Source organism: Sorex fumeus, unplaced genomic scaffold (genome assembly GCF_029834395.1).
Source record: "Sorex fumeus unplaced genomic scaffold, SorFum_2.1 ptg000098l, whole genome shotgun sequence".
In the NCBI taxonomy this organism is placed as follows: domain Eukaryota; kingdom Metazoa; phylum Chordata; class Mammalia; order Eulipotyphla; family Soricidae; genus Sorex; species Sorex fumeus.
Window position 1 is genome coordinate 41001303 of NW_026606155.1, and position 15411 is coordinate 41016713.

General features: G+C 44.5%; 1 protein-coding gene across 4 annotated transcripts in view; it reads right to left on the reverse strand.

Moving 5' to 3' along the window:
• SAMD4A (sterile alpha motif domain containing 4A) overlaps nucleotides 1–15411 on the reverse strand; it is a 243956-nt gene that overhangs the window by 27615 nt on the left and 200930 nt on the right. For all 4 annotated transcript variants that reach the window (XM_056134246.1, XM_056134249.1, XM_056134247.1 and 1 more), the window contains 2 exons: nucleotides 9512–9621; nucleotides 5878–5964 (listed from right to left, as the gene is read on the reverse strand). In XM_056134246.1, coding sequence (XP_055990221.1) covers nucleotides 5878–5964; nucleotides 9512–9621 — 197 coding nt within the window. The remainder of the gene's footprint in view (nucleotides 1–5877; nucleotides 5965–9511; nucleotides 9622–15411) is intronic.

Sequence of the window (15411 nt, forward strand, 5' to 3'; positions counted from 1 at the left end):
TACAGTTCTGCTCAGTCCAGGAGACGGGAAACACAGGGAGGCAGTAAATAACAGACTCCGGGACAGAGGGCTGGAGGCTGATTTCTGACTCTGCTGTGTGACGCTGGCTAAGTGGCTTTGGGTCTCAGGGTCTCAAATGAGGGTGCCACCTCACGTGCTTCTTTAACTGTTAAGTGGAGGTGGAGTGTTCCAGTGTGCCAGGAGCTGTGTCTATGATGGGGATTTGGCAGAAAAGACCTGGGAGTTTTCAGAGTTTACAACCAACCCTGACATGAACAGTCATGAATGCTAGGGCTTTAGGTATGGGCCAGGGCTGCCATGAGGAGAGGCTTTCTGAGGAGGGTAAGCATTGGAACAGGAATCTCCATAAGCAGGAGCTCAGTATCCCGGGGCAGAGCCCTGGAGGCAAACGCCCTGTGTGGGCAAAGGCTGGAAGGCAGGGCTATGCCTGGAGCATGTCTGAAGCGTGTCAGAGACTCCCTCTCAGGAGAAGCATTTACATCTATTATGTGACAGTTGTCTATGATGCAACACAGCTGTCTATGTGATATAATACAATCAGATCTTCCCATGCATGCTTTGATATACCAAGCATTTACTTATTTTTTAGAAAAAGAAACAACATAGGATTCTGGTGGGCATTCAACTATGTATTGGATGCTCACAGACACACAGGCTCAGATTCTTGGGCTGGGCACAAGGTGGGGGGTCTGGACAGGGGGACCATGATGCTGTCCCTAGAGTTAAGGCAACAAAAGTCTCCCTGAGACCCAGGCAGAAGACAGACAACAAAGTTCTGATTAGTAGCAAATATTTAATCTCAGAGCCTGAATAACAAAGGAGTAGCACTTTTGAGCCCACAGTGCGAGGCCTAGTCCATCCCTAAGGTCCCTCTTATAAAGAGGCCCATGGCACCAGAATGTCTACCGGTTTCTCCTGTCACAAGAGAGAACTTCCTCTTGCACTGGGTTCTACTTTGGGCCATCCCAGAGGGCTCCTCCTGTGTTCAGGGGGCTCTAAATGGAGCCTACACTGTCTCTAAGCCTCATTAGCACCTGAGCAAAGCTGGCCATCAGTACTTTCTCAGTGCTGATTCCTTGGTTGGGCAGCCATAGGTTCAGGGTCCACCAGTAGGAAGGAAGATACTTTCCTACCACGCTGGTTCTCTAGTCTGGCTTGCTGGTACTGAAGAAAGAACGATTTGGAGCCTTTTGCGAGTGATGTAGGAGTAGCAAGGGGTAGATCATTGACAAGAGAAGCTTCCACAGGCCCAGTTCCCATCCCCTCACCAAGCGCAAGGGCTCATTCATCAATCTGGATGAGAAGAACGAGGACGTCTCACAAAACAGACAGAACTCCTGCACCGGATTAAATGTTTTCTCTCTCTCTTCCCCTTCCCAAACAGTCACTTATAGCCAGGGCACTGTCAGGAACTGGGGTCCCAAAACAAAGAGGACAGGACAGACGAGGGGTACACACTTCCTGGGACTCAAAGGTAACTATGGGAGTACTGTGTGTGAGTGTGTGTGCGCACGCATGCACACATGCATGCACACACTCACACATGTACTTGTGAATCTGTGGGTTTTCTCAGTATCAGGCCTTAATCACAGTATAGGAATCACTGGGGGTGGGGGGAAGTGGGCAAATCTGAGCGGTCCTGGAGCTAGTACAGTCTGGCTTGATTCCTGGCACCACATGGATCCCTGAGCATCACTGGGTGCAGCCCTGGAGGCCCCCAAACTGCTACAGGCCCAATCCTGACACTGTAGGACCTGAGCAGCACCACGTTCTGGGATCCTTGTGCTGAATCACTGGCCCTGTGGCCCTGGAGTTTCCAGTGGCTCCTGGAAGCTTCCCTGGCCCTACCTTCCCTCAACCAAAGAAACATGTAAAAAGTACTTTGATTAAAAATAAGTATCCAAAAGTCTGCCCCAATGGTCACTGTCATCCTCCCCCATTTTACCTACCAAATATCCTGAGAAGCTCCACTCCACTCCTCATCCCCAGCTTTCTGACTTATCCCTACTCCTAGTTTTCCTGGGCTTCCATATCTGTCTCTTCCCATTCCCCTGAAGACCTTCTGCTCATTGCTACTGAAGGCCAGCCAACTCCAGGGGACAGTTGTCAATCCCCGCTCCTGATCACTTACACCAAAGTCTTCAAACCAGGCAGTTATCTCTCGGCCACTTCCCTTTGTGTCCATCGGGCACCGCAGACTCAGCCCATCAAATTCAGCCTAATTTCTCCCACACTCCTTTCTCCTTCTACATTTCCTGTGCCCAAAGAAGGGGGTAACTGAAGCCCATAACCCACCTCCCCCATCAATACCTAGAGCCCCATGAATGATCTTTCACCCTTTTCCAGGACCAGCTTCCGGCCAGCCTTGTACCCCAAAGTCCCCCACTGGAGGGTAATGTTCCCTGCCCTCGGGATGACTCCCACCTGACCTGGGAATGGCATGGCCGTGTCAAGAGAGCCCTGGCAAGTGATTTGAATCTGTCGGTCCATAGTGGCTGTGGCTGCAGAAATTTCCTGTGATCCACAGAAAAATAATGGCAGCCACATGCACACTACGCGAGATTATGTCACAGTGCTATTATAAGTGTTCAAGATATACAGTCTCTGAACTCTGCCTTTGTGGTCTGTGGGACACTGCTCCCATTTTCACCTGTCCCTGGTTCTAAATGGGTGAAAAGCACTGACTACACACAGATCTGCTTCAGACTCATCCAGGATCCCCTAAGGGCAGGAGCCAGGGGACACTCACGTTTTGCACCCAGTGCACCTGCTAAATCTGGTCCAAGGCAGCTGTTTGCTGAGTGTGAGACAGCCGCTCTGCAGCGTCCCTGACTACTGACTGAACTCCCTTGGTGGAGTCCTGCTATCTCCTTAGAAATATCCAGGTTCTATGTGAGGTCAGAATGCTGTATGCTGACCATTGTACTATCTCTCTTCACCTTCTGTCCCATAGTTTTTTTTTTCCTTTTGGGTCACACTCATCAATGCTCAGGGGTTACTCCTAACTTTGCACACAGGAATTACTCCTGGTCATGCTTGGGGAACTGTACGGATGCCCGTGATTGAACTTGGGTCAGCCGCCTGCAAGGCAAATACCCTACCCACTGTACTATTGCTCTGGCCCCGTCCCATAGTTTTTTTTTTTTAACAAAAAAAAATATTCTCTTTAGGGAACATTCAAAATTGTCTTCTCATTTGTCAGAAACCGTTTTGGCATAAGGATTAGATGGCTGAGTTTTGTAGAGAGTCAATCCCCCCTCTCTTTCTCGAACATTCTTCAGGAGCTCATTTCTACACTCTATCACTGAAGAAAGAAACTCACTGAAAGAGAGACAGAATTTCTCTGGACTCTCTTTCCAGTGGCCTCAGGCCAAATTAGTGTCTATAAACAAATGAGAGTAAAGTAGCACCGTGGCCCTGACTTGACGCTGCTTTTGTCTCGCCCCTGATGCATGGGTGATAAGCCTGTATGCTACATTTCGCACTGGGATAACATTGACTCCACACAAAAAAATACTTTCTGCCTGGCTCATGAGTAGAAATGCTTTAAAAGATGACGGACAAGAGGAAAGTAATCGTGAGTTTGCTTGGAGGAAAGCTGTGTGGGAGCACTATGCTGAGGTAGCCTCAGGAACCCCAGGATTGAACCCCCGTTGCTTATCTCTTCAGAAGCTAGTGGCCCAAGTGACCACACAGCATCCTCTCCATAGCACCCCACTGAGGGCTCTTCCCTGGGGGTTCCTTTCTTTCCTGTGCTTCCTTGAGGGGGTAATCCCTAACCTGTTCTAACTTGGTCACCAGCAGAGATCCCAATGAGTCCTTCAGCTGTCACTGGTGACAGCCCCCTCTGGCCAGGCAGATGATACGAGTACAATGGTCAGGGTGCTTGCCTTATACCTGGTAGACTAGGTTTTAGTCCCTGGAAGCCCATGTGGCCCCCCAAATCCTCCAGCAGTTATCTCTAAGTACAGAGCCAAAAGTAAGCCCTGATCACTACAGGGTGACCCACAAAACAAAAAGAAAAACAAAACAAATATTGCAATAGTGGGAGAGAGGTCAGGGAGTTTAAGTGACTGCTGTGCATTGAAGGTAGCCTGCGTTCCCTCCCCAGGCACTGCATGATTCCCTGAGCACCTTTGTGAGATAATGCTGCCTTCACCTTCCCGCCTCCCCAGCACAGAACCTGGAATAGCCTCAGTGCTCCACTGGGTGTAGCCCCCAAACCAAAACAAACAGAAAGAATGGCAAGGATCAGACTATTAGATCAGCTGTCTGGTAGAGGAGTTAGCATTTAACAAAGAACAACAATAACCTCTGGCTCAGTGGGCTGGGTCACTGGTCATGTGTGATTCACTCTAATTAAGAACAGGCTCTTTGTCATGGATGGGACGGGATGCGGTGCATTGCCTGTCCAAGCAAATTTCAAACTGACCTTCCTGATAAAGTTACAGATACATGTTTGACAGATAAAAATGCTTTAAATATTATATGTGATGCCTTGAGAAAAACTCCACAGATTTGTACATAAAATCATATATTCATGCCTACATCTTAATGAACAAGTTTTACCAAAAAGTCCTTTCCACTCACATGTTTATGTGATCACTTGCTTTCTCTAATTTGTCTATTTCAATATTTTTTACCTTCCAAAGATTGGCTGGGATTCCTACAAGAGGTTTTTTGCTCTTCAAGACCCACCGGCAACAAATACAACAGATACTGAACTTTCCACCCTCCGCTCCCCAAAGTCTCCAGTGCCCAAGAATGCCAGCTGGGTGGGGTAAGGACAGTGAGGGCTCATTCTTGTTTGGAACAAGGCACTTCGATGGAATCCTAAGGTCATCTAGCTACATAAATGACATCATCACTTTAGTGAAGTCTGACACAAAGTGAGGAAGGGAATCCCTTTAGGTAGCCTCCTCCCCCTAGAGGGAGAAAAGGAATGAAGCCTGTCTGTGAGTTTCCTATACTGCTCTGTCCAGATTCCAGCCCCAAACCCTGAGAGGCACCTAGTTCACCTCCGCATGTGAAGGCCAGTTCAGGGGGATGGCATGCACGTGGGGCCGTTCAGCACTGAGGCTCTCAACCCCGTACCACTGCTCACAGGCTGCTTGGACCCTGGGGGACACGGAGACTGCTGCACTGTGGAATGGGTTCATGGGGAAACTGCTCACTACCACCCCTGAAGGCCAGTCAGCAATACTTTTGACTGGGAGTGGGTTTTTTTTTCATTTTTTATAATTTTATTTATTGAATCACTGTGAGAGCAGTTACAAAGCTTTCAGGTCTAAGTCTTGGTCATACAATAAAACACCCGTACCTCACCAGTGCCCATTCTCCACCCTCAACAACCCCAGTATACTCCCATCCCACACCCTCCCCCTACCTGTGGGGCAGATGATTTCCACGTTACTCTCTCTACTTTGATCACATTCAATATCTTGACACCAGACCCACCATTATTATTTGAGATTTTACCCCAACACTCAGATCTTCTAAAAAGGCAACAGTAGACAATTTGTTTTCTATTGCTGGTTATGAATAACATATGATGTTGCATGGCTGCAGTAGTGGCCGCGCGATTTTGAAATTTGGAAATTTTAACACTTAAATCTGGAGGGATTTCTGCCAAAACCTGCTGGGTTCCGAGATTTGCTCCTGAGTCTCTGGGATCATGGCTGTTAAGCAGCTTGATCAGGAGCCAGAAAGGCCGTTCACGGGTGATGACTTGGGGTCTCATTGGGGTGGGGAGGACAGGACCAGTTCCACTTTGACTGGGAGTGTTTTGGATCCATACCCCTGTGCCCCCCCCCCCCCATGAAGGTGACAGTGTTTTCTTGCTTGGCAGTGACTTACCCTTTCCAAAGACTTCAGGAGGTTTTGTCTTTCCTTGAGCTTCTGAATACTGATGACAATTTTGTGTCTTGCACCTTTGGTAACATTCTGTAATTAGACATCATTTTTAAATAATTAACTTACAGACTTTCAGAGGCTGCTTAGTACTCATACTCTCTGCTCTAACGGCTTGCAGGTAAATATCCATTTCAGGTAAATATCCATTTCTGCTTTGTTCACACCCAGGGTCATACACCTCTGTGTAGTATCTTTTCGGACTTACACTTTGCCTGTGTCTTGGTGGTACTTCAGGAGAGAGAGTGCTATAGCAGCTGCCTACTACACAGGTAGGAAATGCCTTCAGCCATAAAAGATCATTTTTAGGTAGCATCCTGCTGGATTATAGTTCTAAACATTTTAATTTTAGCATTGGTGTGTCCTTTCATTGGTGTGCAGGGGCAGGGAGCTTAGGTTTATTGAGTTACTCCCACTACAGTGCTCCTGAAGCATACTCAATTCCATCAGGCACTCCCAATTCTCTGTGTTTTTCGTTAGCCTCTCCTTTGTGCTCTTCTTCCCTTATCTGTTAAATCACTTATCCCCGGATCAGACCCTGTAACTTTTCAAGTCAAATTCTTCTGAGAGTTTTGGATTTTGTGTATGTAAGTGAGATACTGCTTTTCTCTCTCCTTTATGTCCTTTGCACAGTTACCTTAGAGCAATGTTATTTTTGTGTAGACACAGGAAGAGAGTTGATGCTATGCTTTCGTAGCTTAGGAGTTAACTGCCTCTGAATAATATTTACTTCTTGGCATCTGTCATATTTACTTGACTTAAGCCTCAGTTGTCCGTTCTTCCTAACACCCCAAAAGAAGGGTTCCAGCGAGGGATCTGGATGGACCCCGGGCAAGTTATAAGCTACCCTGGCATCAAAAAGGAACAGGATAAGCACCATAGAAAGTATAATAAGTTAACACATGGTGCTGGAACAAACTCTGTCATGACCTAAAAAGAAGTAACTGAATAAGGACCCTGATGGGGTTAGGAAAGACTAACTTGGCCTGAGGACTATAGTCTGGGATATATAGTAAGAAGTGTCCAGGAAGAGCCAACCTTTAAGCTTAATATATCTTTCACTGTGTTCATACAAAATAACTACAAATATTATTAGGTAAATTTAAGATGATTGTTTAAATGGATACTAGCTACCGGAAGGAGAAAACAATACACCCTTAGATGGAATTCTGTTTGGGGGCAGATCTCCTAGCAGGAATCTAGAGTGCTGGTGAGATTTTGTCCTAGAAGAACTTCCCCTGAAGGAAGGGCTTTACAGCTCTTCATTGTTTATGATTATGTTTAACCTAACCTATGTGTAATTGCTACCCCAACCCTCCACAATTTCTCTATACTAAAGCTGTGAGATTTGAATGAATGACCACTGATTACCAACCAGCGTGGTGGTACCCATTCCTTCCTTGGTCCTTCACTGTCGGATGGCCAAGGGGCAGATAGTGATTTGACCCTGAACACAAAAGGGGACCCTCTGGTTACCAGCAGGCAAGCTGGTGACCCACCCCCCAATCCCCCACACAGGAACAGTGGCACTGCTCCTTGAATTTTATCTTTACATTTTATTTTTCTGTTTTCCTAAAGGTTCCAACCCCAACAGATATCCATTGCTCTCTTCAACTTTCACTCTGTTGCTCTTCTCATGAGGAGGTGAGAGGTATCGTCATCACCTGGTAACCCACACAGGCCATTCTTACCAATTCACAGCTCTTCTGGGGTCTTTGTAAGGAAAACCAGTTAACATAAAACTCAGTCACTGCTTCAGGAAAATGACTAAAATTCGTGATAGGATTGTGGACTTGATTTTCTATGTAGTAACAGAGACCAACCTAAGGACTTAGCCAACCACTGACTACAGATACCGTAAATATCCAAATAGAAGGCTCTTAAGCCAGTCCTCTGAAGCAAAGCTCTGGTGATTTCTTCCAGCTATTGTTGGAATTCCTCTGAGAGCAGGATGATAACATGAATGACAATATCTCTTTTACTTAGAAAAATAATCAAGTTGGTAATCAAATTGAACTCCCTCTCTATAAAAAAACACCAGGGGCCTATTACTATTTAGCTTAGCCATTGGGCTCAAGTGAATTAAATTGAGTTATTGTGCAAAGTCAATGCCAGTCACTGGACTTTGTGCTCTGGGCCCATTATTCCTTATTCCCCGGCCCCCCCCCAAGTTATACCATCAACTGATGACTGGAGTTTTATTTATTTTTTTTCTTCAACTCTGATCCAAACACAAAAATTCTCTTAGAAGCAGTTCTCATCAATCCTTGGGATATGAAGCAGCAAACAGGATTCAAAAGGCAGTGGGAGCTGTTTAGGAAGTTGAATATTGTGGCTCTCACTCTGGAAGAATGTGTAGTGACTTTGGGCTTTGTCTTGCATCTCAATACTGGTATTCAGCCAGGCCTGCAGAGGTTAACCCGGGGCACTAGCATGCAATGGGAAACCAGCTATCTGCTGGGAGGTACACCTCCAGACCAGACATGCCCCCATGGTCCAATCTCCTCTTCCTGCAGGGGAAATACTATTAGCTGGTTCAGACTATTAATTCTTTCAAATCACTGCTCAAAGGAAACCGAGGTCAATGTGAAACATGCAAATAGCATTTTAAACAAGGGAAACAAAGACTTCGGTCAGCTCTATTTACCAGAGCACAGCATGGTAGGAAACATGCTTCATTTTTAGGGGGTCTGGTGAATGGCTTCGATTTTGACATCCAAACTGGGGAAAAGATGTCTTAGGAGGATGAAGTCTGCCCTTCAAGGCATGAGGAAGGAAAACAAAACTGGAAACCTAGGATAATCCTAATTCTCAATGATCCGACCATGCTACACAAAATGTTTAGATGAAAAAAAAATTGTAAAACTTGCTCATATCGCGACTAAAGTCTGTCTGAATGTGTTTTTGATGAAGTGCTTTTGAAGTTCCGAAGCATGACTTGGTGCTTTTGTTCACTGTCACTGTCATACCATTGTTTATCGATTTACTCGATTGGGCGCCAGTAATGTCTTCATTCGTCCCAGCCCTAAGATTTTAGCAGCCTCTCCTTACTCGTTTTTCCCAACGCTGGTGTACTGGAGGCTCTTTCAGGGTCAGGGAAATGAGACCCGTTATTGTTACTGTTTTTGGCATATCGAATACACCACAGGTAGCTTGCCAGGCTCTGCCATTCACTACAAGATTTATATCTGAACCTGACAACATCATCACCCAAACATGTCCTGGTGGGCAGAGGGAGGGAGGGGGCAAGTAAAGAAAAGGCAGGGACAGACGGAGTACTTGGAGCAAAGGCTACTTCTCCTTGGTACCCTTGAACTTAAGAGACTGTTCTGGGGGTCTTGCCTCTCCCAGAACACTAACCCACCATCATCTGGTCATCTTCTATCTCCCACTGTTCCCTGAAGGTTTTTACCTTCAGCCAGGCTCACCATGTACTAACTGGTTCATAAGACAGTTCCTAGAACAATGCAAGCTACAGGGTAGGTACAGGTATATGAGTTCAAACAAAATCTTGAACTTGGCAGATACCAAAGTTCTACCTGGTGTATCTTCTCAGGGAATGGTCCACGGAAGCACGTACCTGAGCCTCCAGCTGGCACTCAGTGAGGGCCATCATCTCCTCATAGGTCATCTGTGAGAAAAGCGCAGCGTACTTGTGCAGGCGGAGGCTTTTGAGCCAGGCTGGAACATCTGAGATGCAAGACGCATGAGATATGGGGAGAGACATAGAGAGGGAATGAGAGATAATGAAAGGGGTAGAGAAAGGAAAAGAGGATGATGGGGGAAGGGAGAAAAGGAAAACCTCAGGTTATTACTTGTATAGTTTTGGCAGTAAATACTGGACTTCAAAAATATTGGTCTAGCCCTGATATTCCCAGCTTTGACTTGTTTTGTTCTACTTTAGATAAAGAGTTATTAAGTTGGGGGTCCCTGGAATTAAGAGAGTATGGGAATCCCTAAAACCAAATCTCAATTTGTGATAATATGGGGGAGTTTCTGAGCAGGTTCACTACTTCCATAAGATTCTTAAAGGGCTTCATGACCAAACAAATGACAAGGAACCCCTGCTTTAGCCAGATGACTTATTGCCAATTTGAAAAGAACTGACTTAGAATGGTAAAACTTCATATAATGAGTCTTCATCTATGAGACAATTTCTTTCTAGATTTAATAAGGATCCATACATAGTGTTTCTGTGTTTCTAATGTGTCATAGTGTCAAAAAACAAACAGACAAACAAACAAACAAACAACAAACAAACAGGAAGCTATAGGATTTCATTCCTGCAGTCATCGTCACTCTAAGCCAGGTCTTTTCTCTATCCTATTGGAATCTACTGGGAACAGGGGCATCTAGGATTCCAAAACTAGCACTGTGAGTATGTGTGTGTGTGTGTGTGTGTGTGTGTGAGTGTGTGTGTTTGTGTTCACTGACCATTTCTCCAAGTTATAGGATAAAACTGGATGTTTCTCTGACATTTTGCTTGATTGTCAACCACAATACTTCAGGACTTGGAAGGTCCCAAGATTGGTTCAACCAGAGATGATAATGGGAATTCCAAAGCACATGTGAAATGAGCCCTAAGTTTGAGATTCAAGTATGAGGAACATTAAATAGTAACTATACTGGAAATCCACAAAAGAATTGACACGGATAAGTCTATGCCAAGCAAGGCATTTTCCTACACATTAAGTCAAGAGTTTTCAAGCTCATAGGACATTAGAAATATCACTAGCATCATTTCCCCCATCCCTGATTCATTTTACAAATGACAAAATTAGGTCATTAAGTCTAGATCACAGAGTTAATTAAGTACATGCTGAAACTAGAGACTAGAACCAGATCGAATTTACATTTGTTTTGGAGGGAAGTGGCGTCATACTCAGCAGTGCTCAAGGTTTACTTCTAGTTCTGCACTCAAGGATAACTCCTGGAGAGGCTAGGGGGAACATATGGGATGCTGGGGATCGGAGCTGGGTCAGTCAAATGCAAGACAAGTGTCCTACCTGCTGAGTTATCCTCTAGTATGGCTAATTTAAAGCTTTCCCCCTACTTTTTGTACAATGAAGACCAAAGAGCCCATCTATGATAAGATGAATTAATAGGGGCTGCAATATATTTTAAAAGGTTAAAGCATTGGGTAAATGTTATGTATGCTTTATAAGGATTATTAGTCGTTTCTAACCTTGCTGAGTGTAAGATACTGACCTATTGTGCTTAGGACTTTATTTTGAGGCATTGATAGAGACACAGAAACATTCAAAAGTACCTTCTACTTCTTCAGTGTTTAAAATGACCCACTTATTGGATTAAGGATAAAGTCCTGACCTACCCTGAATAAGACGTGCCTCGTGGGTGACCCAATTTAGGTTTAGGTTGACTCAATTTAGGTTTAGGGATTGTGGATATGGGATAATCTTCTGAAACTCAGTTAAAGGAGGGAGAGTGGGCTTGCTGAGCTCACTTCTTAGTCAGAAGTCATTTGAGGGGGCTGAATGATGGCTTATAGAGAAACAGAACTGGATAGCTAAGAGCAGATTTTGTTTTTGTTTTGTTTTTGAGCCACATCCTGTAGTGTTTAGAGCTTACTCCTGGCTCTATGCTCAGGGATCACTCCTAGTGGGGTTCAGGAGACCATACGGGGTGCCATTGACTGAACCTGAGTCAGCTGCCTGCAAGGAAAGTGCCCTACCCCTACCTGCTGTACTATATAGCTTCAGTTCTGCCAAGAGCATTTTAAGTACAAAATGCATTTACTTCAGTCAATAAATCATTGTCTTTGGAAGCCTCACATTCTACTATGGCAAATGGAGAGTCCCTCTGGGACAATCCTTAACTATGGAATGACAGGGAATCCCCAGGCCCACAGACCAATCTTTTACAGCCTCCTCAGCTCAAATTGTAGCTAGATCAAGAATCCTGGAAACACCAACTCTGGGGTCTGATTCCTGACTACTCTCTGCCACGTTTCTGTGGCTACTAAAACAATGATATTATTTACACAGAGAGAGGAGTCAATAGCTAGGTCTTGGACCTTCAGATCTATCATTTTGTCACCAGGTTTCATATTTGTCACAACTTTGCAATGTCCCAAGGTGCTGCTCAGGAAACTCAATGATCATGACTCGAAGAAGTCTGGATAACCAAAAGCCATAATTGGGAAATATTTCTTAGAAGAGAGAGTTGATTTTCTTCACAGAGCAAACTTTAGTCATGCAAAATCCAGTGATGATAAAACAAATGTAAACTGATAGTAGTAAATTATGTTGTAAGTGGCGGGGTGCTTTAGAAGCCAAAATGAGAATATGGTGTCTTGAAAGAATGCAGTTCAGGTCTTGCCTTAGAGAAGTCTCAGTTCAGTCAATACTGGGTCTTTCTGAAAAAGATTGTGACAACCAGAATTCCCTGGTTAGCGGGGATGGAAAAGCTTGCCTCATGGAGCCAAAGTCTAAGGTCGCTGGGCATTGTGTTCCTAGAAGACATTCCTATTCAACTACAGAACATAGCTGGGACTTCCTGGACAGTTATTTTTGGCTATGTTCCTGGGAAATATGTTTCTTTTGGCCATATGTTCCTTGAGGCTGTCACATATCAATTCTGTCTTTAGAGCAAGTGTCTCAGTGCCTAGTTCAGAACTATTCATTAAAGAGCTCTTCTGATGGTCTCTGTAACCAATGATCCTTCCACAACACAGTTGGTAGTGAGGCACCTTCCTTTGCCAGCAATTAAAACAAAACTCCACTGGAAATTCTGCAAACTAAAAATATATCTACCATACAATACATCTAAATCAAACAACACAAAAGCACTGATCTAAAAAGATGCACATATGTACCTCTATATTCAATGAAGTATTATTTACAGTAGCAAGACATGAAAAAAACTCGAGGAAAGAACTCAAATACCCAGAAATGGATGGGAGAATTAAGATGTGATATATATAGATGCAATGGAGTACTATTCACCTCTAACAAAAGATGAAGTCTTATGTTTTAATAAAACATGAATGGAACCAGAAGGTGCCATGATAAACCAGAAGAAATAAAGTCAAATAATGTATGATCATCGCTCACATGTAGTACACTAAGAAACAAAGCATAGGAACAGACAAAGTCCCATGAAACCAACACTGTGATCACAGAACTGAGGTTACCGAAGTTGGGGATTGAAAGAGTGGAGAGATCCAATGAACTCTGGTGAAGGGAACTGGAACTTTGGTAGAGGGTGTATGTAGCAACATTGTACCCCTAAAACAAACATATAGTCTTGCAAAAAAATCTAAACACAAACTCAATCGAGAAGTAAACAATCCATAACATTAAAACCATACATGTAAACATACTGCAAACATTACTTATATAAATAAAATGCAATAAAAAACTATAAGGGAAACACCAGCCAGGAATTCCAATGAGTGGGCAGCTAGATTGGGTCAGATAATGCTAACCAGAGATAGACTCTAACTAAAAGCTCAGGTTCTTTTTCATGGTTCAGATGTTGCATGGTTTATGGAAAAATAGAATTGCTTAATGTCATCCCAAACTTTCTTTTGTAGGGGAGGGACCATCCAAGCTGTGTAGAGGAGGTCTGGGGAGCCCCATCACAATACTAAGCCACTTTGGCCGTGTTGGGTGGTGCCTGTAGGATCGGGTGGTGCTGGAAATGTGTCCTAACTGCTGTACTGTCTCCAGCTCCCCCCCTTCTTTTTCATCCTACAAAATAGTGGTTGTAGCCTTAGACACAGACACACAGGGAACAGAAGAGTTCTGGGAGATAACTAAAGTCCTGCAGGGCTCCTGGACCTCCTGGTGGCACACAGCCCTTACTTCACCAGGGCCACTCATGATGGTTATGCCAAAGGAAACCCTAGACCAGAAACCCATTCTCCTGTGCAGCATAAGAGAGATAAGCACACGTTCACTATTGGCCAGGCTGACAGCCTCATCAACTGCGGGCATTAAATATGTGTTCACTCAACAGCTCAACATTTACTGAATGCATTGTGTGTGTGTGTGTGTGTGTGTGTGTGTGTGTGTGTGTGTGGTGGGGGGCAGGCTTTATGAAAGCAGGTCCCTATCATGCCACCAACAAACTTTTTAATCCGAAGAGAATGCTCTCACTCACATATACACGAATAATTATAACAAAAACCAGGACAAGGGCCGAGTCTATTCCAAGCTGGAGGTGGAAGCATAGGCAAATGAGCATTTTTGGTTTGCCTTGGGGAGGGAGGGAAAGCTTCACAGTAAGAGCAATCCTTGAGTCACTGGGTAGATCATGCTGATAAAGCTCTCTTAGGAAGAAAGTTCTATACACAAAGCACAAAGCTAAGTGGGATGTTCGGGGTTGAATAAACAGTTGGATGCGTGATGGAGAGTGGATACAAACCAATAGGAGGAATCAGGTGACTGCCAACTATAATGCTAAAGCATGGAGATGATCATCATTTTTCACCTCCTGGATGAGGTGAAAAATTGCTGAACTCTGAGCAGCAGAGCACCAATCAGCTGAGACAGTTAGAGGAAGAATGAAGAGGATGGTTACCAATGTAAAGGTTGAACTGGAAGATGGTGGGAGTGGAGAAGGGGGGAGATGAGCTCAAGAAGCCCTTGGAGATGGTCTGGGAGGGCAGACACCAAGAAGAAGAAAAGGAAAGGAATTTTGTCAGTAGTTAAAGATGGGGGAAGAAAGGGGAGAAGGGGAAAGAGAAGAGCCCAAGATAAAAGTTCTTGTTCTGATTTGGTGAGAGAGAAAATATAGGGGAGCAGCAGGTTTAGGTGAGATGAGAAAGTGTGAGCTGTACTTTAGATAACTCCTAGAGAAGTGAAGAAGTCAACTAATGAAGGTCTAGGTTTAGGTCAGGGCTAATGATCCTTTTTCTGTAGCACAGGTGGTTGGTTTGAGCACTGAACTGGTCGAGATCACCAGTTAAAGAGTATTGAATGAGAGTAGAGTAGGGTCAAGGAGGAACTTGGGAAAACCAGGTTCAGCCCTTGTTCTGGATTTTGTCCTGGATTTTGAGGATGAGACAGAAGAGAAGACTATGAAGGAGTCTGAAATGAGAAGCCAATAGGTGATGATTTTGGGGAGAGGGGAAGCACATGGTGGGCCCCCACTCCACAACTCCAGCTTTTATGGCTTCTTACTTTCCAGGACCTTTTTGATAATGGTGCCATACCCCTCTGTCATGTGCATTATCTTACCTATTGGTCTATACCTAAGGGATTACATTTCCAAAAACATTAACTTTTATTTCCCTTTCAGAGTTTGGATAGATCTTTGTGATGTGCATGACAACTCCCACAGTAGTTGGGTTCCAATAAGAACTCATGCTGCTTAGACAAATAGATGAACAGAGCAGGTAGCACGTGAGCCACAGACCAAGAGACCCCCCTCCTCAGCCTAGAGAAAGATCATTCAAGCACTCAAGGTGAGAGAAGCTAGACAAGGGGAGAAAGCAAGGATTCCTGGAAGACAGAA